The 10,180-nt window shown below is 50.7% G+C and overlaps 1 protein-coding gene and 1 non-coding gene across 2 annotated transcripts; one reads left to right on the plus strand and one right to left on the minus strand.

The window, feature by feature from the left end:
- Positions 1 to 860: 860 nt before the first annotated feature.
- Positions 861 to 932, minus strand: TRNAD-GUC. The gene has a single exon. It is a non-coding gene; the product is annotated as a tRNA-Asp (tRNA).
- A 3,184-nt stretch (positions 933 to 4,116) lies between these two features.
- LOC115640690 (zinc finger protein 790-like) lies at positions 4,117 to 7,799 on the plus strand (the record flags this gene model as incomplete). Its single annotated transcript, XM_030543565.1, has 4 exons — positions 4,117 to 4,129; positions 4,736 to 4,849; positions 5,153 to 5,602; positions 5,771 to 7,799. Coding segments are annotated over 4 exons (1,191 nt in total), but the record flags the coding sequence as incomplete, so codon positions are not given.
- Between the last annotated feature and the right edge of the window lie 2,381 nt (positions 7,800 to 10,180).

Consider the following 10,180-nt stretch of genomic DNA (forward strand, 5'->3'; position numbering starts at 1 on the left):
GTGATGGTGGGGCCGAGCAGGGAGGGGGCAGGTCCTATTTTACTGCTGTGATCTGGTCACCCTATGCATGACGTTTCTCCCCCGCCCCCAACCTTCCTTTTTGGCCCACAGTTGTTTCAGTTTTATATTCTTGCCTCGGGTGCTAAAATAGCTAGTTACGGCTCTACCCCCAACCAATGGTCTGACAAAATCTAATAACCCTGGCTCACAGGAGGGTTAATCCAGCCCTGTTCACAGAGTGGGGTGACATGTTTTCCTTTCGCCTTTCCCATTTTCTCCTTATTTTTTTTACTACTTGCTGTTTATTCAGTTGTATTTGTTGTGAACTCCATGCAATAGTCAGGGAAGCATCCAAAGCAAAGAGAGTACCCCAGAGTGGAGACGCCCTAGTCTCTGTCCTCAGTGATCGCTTTTGCTATTGCACTTGCTGTTCTTGCTCTGGTACCTTCCCCATTAAAGCCTTTTTCCTGCCTCCAAAAAAAAAAAAAGAAAGTCCCCTCAGGAATCCTTGGTCCAACATCGTCAAAGTCTCAGGGACTAGTCCTTGAGGTCAGGCAGGCTTCCAGGTGAAAGGAATGGGAGCAAGGACTCTGATCCTTCTGCTATTTAATTCCACCAGGGTGGTGTATAAACCAGGAAAGTTCCCCACAATAGCCCTCCCCTCGGCTTACCTAAGTGCATATTTATTGGTTTTGTCAAGCCAGGCCTTAAAAACCCCAAAGGAAGGAGATTCCAGCAGCTCCCTAGGGAACCAATTTCAGTGCTTCCCCACCCTCCTAGTGAACCAGTGTTTCCTAATCTCCACCGTAGATCTCCCCCACTAGAATTTGAGAGCATTGCTGGAGCCAAAAAACACAGTACTCCCCGTCGGGGAATCGAACCCCGGTCTCCCGCGTGACAGGCGGGGATACTCACCACTATACTAACGAGGAAGTGGTTTACAAGTATCCTGGGTTAGATACTCATGATGGACCATTCTCACCTTGCAGCCTGCGAGTGGAACAGGAGCCCGACCCGGAGATGCTGCAGCGCGACCCCTGCAGCGCTAGGACCCAGGAGCAGCCGGGAGGCGGCTCCGGGGCAGCGAGCGCTGGGCTCCGGCCCGGCAGCAGGAAGTGACTCGCAGCCGCTGCGGTGACTCTGGCTCCCAGGCTCCTGGCGAGATCCCCGAGCCCCGGCGGCTGGTGCTGGGAGCCCGGAGCCCTGGCTGCAGCCGGGAGAGGGGAATCTCCAGCAGGGCCCTTCCCGCTGCTCCCCAGGAGCCTCTCCCAGGGCAGAGCCCCCAGCCCGGCCCGGCCCCTGCCCCGGGGGGCCCCGCTCGGAGGGAAGGTGAGAGAGACCCGCCCCCCCGGCCAGTCACCCCGGGCTGCAGGGGGAGGTTTGGCCCCAGGCTGCTCCCAGCGGAGCTGGCTGCGATTCCCGCCCGGGGCCCAGGAAAGCTGCCGCCAGCCCCGGTGTGTGCGAGGCGGGGGAGCCGAGGCACAGGCCCTGCCAGACAGGGCGGCGGTGGAAACTCAGGCATAAAGCCGGGAAAGAATAAAAATTGCCCCCAGATGGGTTGAGGTTGCAAAAATAGGGAGGGGGGCTTTTCCTCCCCCCCTTCCCCAGGATCTCAGCTCCCATTTCCCAGGGCCGTATCATTAAAAGCCCAGTGCATCGCTGGGTAGGGCTGCTCCCGTTCCCCTATAAGATGTTACTGAGCTGCTAGAGGGGACTTCATCCAGTGAAATATTTACAGACCCCCCCCCCACAAAGATCTCACTGTCACTCCTGCTTCGAGTGGTTAAAAGAATCCGGGTCTCAGTTCCTGTGTCTGCGTAAAGTCGCCCGGCGCTTCATCCGTGTGTCCTCGCCACTGGCCCTGTGCCCCTGAGTTTCACTCCTCTTGGGATCCAGTCTGGGCAGTTTCACTCCTTTGCATTAGTTCCTTATGAAAATATTCTTTTCATTTGTCTGAGCTCTTCAGCTTCATTAGCGTTGTGCGGAGGGACGTCATTCTGCCATGGAATTCATATTTTTAATGGCAAATCATCATGGGAAATATTAACAGTTGTGAGCACATCTCACGGTGACACTGTAACAGTTCCTGTTTCTATTGCAATGTTGTCATTTGAGTTCAGTGCTGACTGAGTTCATGGGCTGGTCTGAAAACTCCTTCAATTTCCTTTGCTTTAGGTAATTGTTATTTTCTCTCTCTATCCAGCACCCTAGTGTTTTTTTCTCATGTCTCATTTGTATATAGAATTTGGTTCCCAAATATTCACTAACAGACAGAAGTTTCAAGGTTAGAATAATAGAATATTAGGTTTGAAACGGACCTCAGAAGGCCATCTAGTCCAACCCCCTGCTCAATGCAGGACCAGTCCCCAAATAAATCATCCCAGCCTGACCTAACGAAAGGAGAGTCCACCACCTCCCTACATAACCCATTCCAGTGCTTCACCACCTTCCTAGTGAAAAAGTTTTTCCTAATATCCAACCTAATTCTCCCCCACTGCAACTTCATCTGCTATCACTGAGCACAGTCTAGATCCATCCTCTTTGGAACCCCTTTTCAGATAATTGAAAGCAGCTATCAAATCTCCCCTCATTCTTCTCTTCTGCAGACTAAACAATCCCAGTTCCCTCAGCCTCTCCTCATAAGTCATGTGCGCCAGCCCACTAATGATTTTTGTTGCCCTCCACTGGACTTTTTCCAATTTTTCCATATCCTTCTTGTAGTGTGGGACCCAAAACTAGACACAGTTCTCCAAATGAGGCCTCATCAATGTTGAAGAGAAGGGAATGATCACCTCGCTCGATCTGCTGGCAATGCCCCTACTTATACAGTCCAAAATGCCACCATTAGCCTTCTTGGCAACAAGAGCACACTGTTGACTCAAATCCAGCTTCCCATCCACTGTAACCCCTAGGTCCTTTTCTACGGAACTGCTGCCCGCACACTCACTCACTGCTCCCAGCTTACATTACATTTTTTGAAAAAGAGACAAACTCATGGTTTTTGAGGCTCTGATTCTTGAGTGTTCAGGGCTGCCCTAGGTCTTGGTCTGATTTCCCTGCAGGATTCAGATCTCAGCCACACCAGAGTCACTGCTGGCGCTGGCCGGGGGTGAGAGCAGATGGGCCAATGGGATCAGCCTCTGCCTGCTTGTCCCTGGGGGCTGCTGGGGGAGTCCAGGGCATCTCATTCTTCAGGTGTTGCCACCAGAGGGCTCCTGCTATTGCTAAGGGGGAGGGGTTTACACTGCAATGGGTGTCAATCCCCCAAAGTGGCCCCTTTGATTCTGCTTTTTTCCTAGTGTTTGGATCAGAGATGCTGTTACTGGGAGGGTCTAAAGAACCTGGGAGGACTCAGGGTGTGACATGGACTCCAGCCCCGTCTGTAACATCCCCCGTCGCCCCTCTCGCCCTGACAGGCTGAGGAATCAAATACATGTTTCGCTCCAGATTGGCCCATCTTCCAGGGGACAGGGAAGGGGAATGGCTGTGATGGAGCCAGCTCAGGTAGGGAATTTTCAGGGAGCTGCTGTGAAGGAGGAGAGAGAAGCAGGGAGGAGACAGGATGTGATAAACCTGCTGATTTTCTGAGTAGGACCATTGGCAGCAGTGGGGGAGAGGGACATACGCCCATTTCAAAAACAGGACACAACCCCCCTACACAGGGTTGGAGCCTGACCCCACTGGCCAGAGGCTGCTGTGAAATATGTGGGGAAGTTGCCAGGATTCCTGTCCCTGTCCCTGGCTCAGAGCTCTGCTTCCCGGATCAGCCTCTGGCTGGCAGGTGTGTGGGAAATGAGAAGACCCTGCCCTGCCCGGTGTGCTGGGGGGACAAGGAGCTCTCACCTTCTCCCACCCCCTGAAGCTTCCTGGCTGCTCTGAACGATAGGGGTCAGATTCTGTTACTCTGGCCTCCCAGAGCTTTGAGTTTTTTTCCTTTCCCTGTGAATAGCGGGATTGTGGTTGAGGCAGCAGGTGCTGAGTGGGGGACTCTTGTTGTTCCAGATGCCGGTGACCTTCGAGGAGGTGGCTGTGTATTTCACCCAGGGGCAGGGGGCTCTGCTGGACCCCACTCAGAGAGCCCTCTACAGGGATGTCATGCAGGAGAATTATGAGACGGTGACCTCGCTGGGTAAGGGATTCCTGTTCCCTCGGTTATTAGAAGCCATGGGGTCTTCATGTCTGACTCTGATCAGGTTCTTCCCTCGTCAGTTAGATCAGAGGAAAATGTTTTGCGTAATGCACAGCTGCCATGTGAGAGAGACTTGCATCTCCGGGCCCTCTCCAGTGAGACATGGTGTCAAAACCTAATGGACATGCTAGCTCATCCCCACCCCTCCAGCTTTCAAAGGGGCAGAATTCATTCATTGTCTTTTCTGTATTGATTCCCATTCACACACAGAATCCTTATTCACCACCCTTCTTGGGAATAGCTCCAGCCATTGGGATGGCTTACAAATAGGCAGGGGTTTAATGCCAGAGCTGTGTGTTCATCAGCAAGGCCCCTAGACTGGGCAGATCCTGGGAACTCCTATTGAGGGTGTAAAAATTCCCCTCACCTCCCCAGACATCTGCCTCTCCCAAGAGGGCTCAGGGACCATGTTCCCGTCCTCATGGGTTCCACATTCCCCAGCAGAGCACAGGGACAGGTTCCGTTCACAGAATGTCCTTCATGACAGACGTGCTCTCAATCCTCCATGCACCCTGATCTGGTCTGATTTCCCCGCCACACACACAGGATTTTCCTTTCCCAAACCTGAGCTGATCTCCTACCTGGAAAGAGGGGAAGAGCCGTGGGTCCCAGATCTCCAGGTCTGCGAGGAAAGAGAGTGCCTGAGAGGTGATTGCACAGGTGAGGACTGACACAGAAATGGGGAATGAAGGAAAAACTTGAGAATCCCAAAAATATGATGCACCCTCAGTTCTTCCTCATCTCACCCAGGGTAGCGCAGTAGTCACCAGATATCACTCATGGCTTTCTACCCAGTCTGTTGGCTGCAAAAGTTTCCTTCTCATCTCTCCTTCCCTGTGAGTGTTTGGGTGGCTTGTGGAGGCACAGTCCAATTGCTCAGTCTTTGTGTCGTGTTCACCCTTGTTGCTATTCCTCTTTCTCTCCAGCAAAATGATTCCTTTCGAGATTGTCTCTCTCTCCCAGCAGGTGCTGAGCGAGGGAGTGAGAACGAGAAGGGGAATCATCATCAGCAAGTTGCTGGGAAAGTGGAACCACAGGGGACCTTTGTAGAAAGAGCTGAAGGGAATTTTTCCCAGTGCTGGGAACAGGGAGAAACTTGTGGAAATTGGCACAGGTCAAAGAAGCTGCAGGGAAACCACCCAAAAAAGAAAGTGGATGAATCAAATTCCAAGGAAGACAAATGCTGTGAATGCCTTGGCTTGGGGAAAGGATTCATTCTGAGATCACATCAGACAATCCATACCGGAGAGAAACCCCTTCAGTGCTTGGACGGTGGACAAAACTTCAGTAATCGCTCAGACCTGAATAACCATGGGAGAAGCCACACAGGAAAGAAACCCTCTCAATGCCTCGAGTGTGGGAAATGTTTCATTTGGAAGTCAGAACTAATTAGACATCAGCTAAGCCACACAGGAGAGAGACCACATAAGTGCTTCAAGTGTGGGAAAAGTTTTATACAGAGGTCTGACCTTCTTAAACATCAGGCAATCCACACAGGAGATAGACCCCATAAATGTTTCAACTGTGGGAAAAGTTTCATACAGAGGTCAGACCTTTTTAATCATCAGGCAATCCACACAGGAGAGAGACCCCATAAGTGCTTAGACTGTGGGAAAAGTTTCATACGGAGGTCAGATCTTGTTAAACATCAGGCATTACACACAGAAGAGGAACCCCATAAGTGGTTAGTCTGTGGAAAAAGTTTCCTATGGCGGTCAGACCTTATTCAGCATCAGAGAATCCACACAGGAGAGAGACCTCACAAGTGCTTGGACTGTGGGAAAAGTTTCAAACGGAGGTCAGTTCTTTTTAAACATCAGGCATTACACAGAGGAGAGGGACCCCATAAATGTTTAGTCTGTGGAAAATGTTTTGTATGGAGGTCAGACCTTGTTAAACATCAGGCATTCCACACAGGAGAGAGACCCCATAAATGTTTAGATTGTGAGAAAAGATTCATACGGAGGTCAGACCTTGTTAAACATCAGGCAATTCACACAGGAGAGAGACCCCAGAAGTGCATGGAATGTGGAAAAAGTTTCATATGGAGGTCAGACCTTCTTATACATCAGCGAATCCACACAGGAAATAGACCACACAAGTGTTTATTCTGTGGGAAAGGTTTCATATGGAGGTCACGCCTTCTTAAACATCAGAGAATCCACACAAGAGAGAGAGCTCTTACAAGTGCTTAGACTGTGTGGAAATTTCACTTATAAACTTCTCTGACGCAGAGACAGAAAGTGTTTAGGAAATTGCATGTAATTGACCTAGATTCAACCTTTAGAGACATGCTAGAAAAGTGTGTCCTCCTCAGAGAAACTAGAGCTTCGAAAGGTAAACGTGTATTGTTAAAGACATGGAAGATGGTAACTGTAGTAGTCTCTGTTTAGCTGTATCTTGTTAGAGGTTAACAATGGAAATAAACAGTTACTGTCTAGGGCTCTATTTGTGAATTCAGAGATCAAAAGGGAATATTAACATTTACATAAAACTTGGCTGTAATAATGTCATTGTCTGTCTCCTGAAAGTTTGTGGTAAACTGTCTATGAACTGCTTTATAGAGAATCACCTTGTGTTAATCCATGTAATTAATTACCAGTGATGTTTACGAAATAGGTCACTTCAGAAGCCTGTTGTTCAGCCAAGGACTGTGTGTTGTCTAGACGCCGCAAAAATTATCCTTTTGTCTCTGATCTACGTAAGCAGGTTTGGAGGGGGAGTTTTGGGGGGGGATTAGGGGGAGTCAGAAGACAGCGATCTCCAGTCCCTTCTGGACCACCCAGACATTGAAATTGGACATTGGACTAGAACTTGATGAAATGATTCTGTAAAGGACTCTTTGCAATTCTAAAGCATCATCTCAACGGTGAAACTGACCTAAGGACTCTCTGCATCTCTGTATGGATAATGATCGTTTAAGCAGCACACTCTCTCTTTTCTTCTTTTAATAGATCTTAGTTGCGTTAATAAGAATTGGCTGTAAGTGTGTATTTGGGTCAGAACTGAAGTATTCCTTCACTTGGTGGATAGTGTATAGGATCCTTTGGGATTGGTGGAACTTTTTAATAGATTTTTCCGCAATCCCCATCATGTTGAAGTGAGCTGTCTGGGAGGGAGCCCAAGGCTGGGTTGCTGTAACGGAGCTGTGCTTTGGCCTCTGTGTAGCAGTAAGGTATTGCAGGAGCGGCTTTGTTGCTGGCTTGGTGAATCTAAAGATTGCAATATCCCCTTTTTGAGGATTGTCGGCCCCATTCTTTGCAGTTTGTCCTATTTGAACAATCGCAGTGTGGATCCCTGGAACCCTGGTCACAATTACATAAATGCCTAGCGTGTGGGGAAAGTTTTATTCAGCTGTCGTGAAACACACCCTGCAGATCACAGGCCACCATCAACAGAGGTGGGGGAATCCACCAAAGGTCCCCAATTCTCATGGGCCCATGGCTCCCAACTCTTCCCGGACACTGGGGAATGCCCCACGGGTCCCCACTACCTGTGGGCATTGTGGAATAGCTCCCAGTTTCCAGTCGCCATGCAAATCTGCCCCCAGCACAAGGTGCAGGGCGGAAATCCTTTAGGCATCTGGGTGAGGAGGATATGGAACTTGGGGAGGAGGGCAGGCGGTTCTACAGGGGCTGCAGCAGCAGTCTGTGCTCTTGCTGCCTTTCCCGCATCAGATCCACCAGGCACCTGAGCATGTCCGTTTGCTCCCCCATTAGCCAGAGCATCGCATCCTGCCTCCTCTCACTGAGCTCCTGCCTCCTCTCATTGCACTCACTTAACGCCCCTGGACTCTGCCACTGTTTGCCTCCACACATTCAACTGTGCTCTATCAGTGCGGGAGGACTGCATGAGCTAGGAAAACATGTCATCATGAGTGCGTTTTTTTTGTTTGTTTGTTTGTTTTGCCTTCTAATCTGCGATAACCTCAGGGACGGAGATGATAGAGGGAGCGTAGAAACATTTGCACCTGCAGGAGGTAAAAAAGGGGGAGTAGAATTTTAAAAGATACATTTCAGAAAACAAAAGGGAGACTCTTTCACAGTGAATCAAGCAATTCTCAGCAGACAGCACACATGCTTTAGGTACACAGTAGCATTTTGCCTTTGATATCAAGTGCTTGCTGGTATGGTGTGACACATCACACACAGCTGGGCAATAGAGTTCAGTTTGCAGGCATTCTTGGTAAGTCAAAGGGTCCGTGGGGTTGGCTTCTTCCTCCATAACATATGGGACTGCTTTCGAACTGCAGCACCCTCCTTTCCCATAGCAACCAATACCAGTTGGGTTGCCCATTTAAAAGCAGGGGCTGAGGTTTTCGGGTGGATGTGCAGTGCAAACCCTCCCCCAACCCAATTCTCTGGGATGATCCCTTCTCCCCTCCTCACACCGCGTGGCTATTATCAGGGATGATCCCTTTCAACCAAATGCAAACAGCTCAGCATGAACTGGCTCCTCTGACTATCCCCTTAAACAAATGCCCCTATTTCAACCAGGTGACCATGAACGATATCACTCTCCTGAGGCTAACACAGAGAAATAAAGACCGAGTGTTGCTTGAATGCGACCAAAGCCCAGGACCATTCCCTGCCATGCTTTGTGCTGCAATGATTCCAGACTACTTGCTTCTGGCTTGACGTGGTAACATGTCCTATCATGGAGAATGGAATAAGGCAGCCCTACCCAGAAACCGTCTGCAAAGGTTTTTGGAGACCTCCAGGAGAGCTTCATGGAGATGTCCCTGGAGGATTCCTGCTCCATCCCCAGACACATTAACAGACTTTTCCAGGAGCTGTACTGGCTGCGAATGCATCCGAAGTCTTCAGAGCAAGTGAATCATTAAAGACATTGCTTTTAAACCCTGTAGTGTATTTACAAAGGTACACGCATCAGAGGTGCCTTCTTCGGCTTTATGGTCCCGGAGCCCGCCTTTGGACTCAGAGTATGAAAAATAATATTTTCATAAGGAACTAAGGTAAAGGAGTGAAACTGCCCAGCCTGGATTCCAAGAGGTGTGAAACTCAGGGGCACGGGGCCAGTGGCAAGGACACACTGATGAAATGCTGGGCGGCTTTACACAGACACAGGAACTGAGACCTGGATTCTTTTAAACACTCAAAGCAGGTGGGACAGTGAGCTCTGGGGTGTGCGTGTGTCTGTAAATAGTTCACAAGATCAAGTGTCCTCTCACAGATCAGTAACATCTTATGGTGGGGGGGGGAGAGGGAGTGACCCTGTCTGGGCACTGCAATGCACTGTGCCTTTAAGGACACTGCCCTGGGAAATGGGCACTAGAATCCTAGGAAAGGGGGGAGGAAAAGCCCTAATGCCCCCCTGCCCCTCAATTTTGCAACCCCTGCAGCTGGCTCAGCCCATCTGGGAGAACTTTTATCCCCTCTGCTCCGACCTTCCTATTCCTGGGTTTTCCCCTGCAGCCTGCCTGGCGGGGCCTGTACCCCGGTTCTCCTCCCTCAATCCCCCCACATGCCTCTGTCCCAGCCCCCCAGCACGGCCCAACCAGGCTCCTCCTGACCCCCGAACAGCGGGGCTGGCGGCAGCTTTCCCGGGCCCCGGGTGGGAATCGCAGCCAGCACCACTGGGAGCAGCCTGGGGCCAAATCTCCCTCTGCAGTCCGGGGGGTGACGTGGGGGGGGCGGCTCTCTCTCACCTTCCTTCCAAGCGGGGCCCCCCAGGGCAGGGGCTGGGCCGGACTGGGGGCTCTGCCCTGGGAGAGGCTCCTGGGGAGCAGCGGGAAGGGCCCTGCTGGAGATTCCCCTCTCCCGGCTGTAGCCAGCTGCTCCTGGGTCCTAGCGATCTGCAGCATCTCTGGGTGCATGTTACCAGGACTTGGTGACCAGACAGCAAGTGTGAAAAATCAGGACAGGGATGGGGGGGGGGGGTAACAGGCACCTAAATAAGACAAAGCCCCAAATAGCGGGACTGTCCCTATACAATTGGGACATCTGATCACCCTACCAGCACTGGTGTAAA

The sequence above is a fragment of the Gopherus evgoodei genome, unplaced genomic scaffold, assembly GCF_007399415.2.
Source record: "Gopherus evgoodei ecotype Sinaloan lineage unplaced genomic scaffold, rGopEvg1_v1.p scaffold_32_arrow_ctg1, whole genome shotgun sequence".
NCBI classification, from domain to species: Eukaryota; Metazoa; Chordata; order Testudines; family Testudinidae; genus Gopherus; species Gopherus evgoodei.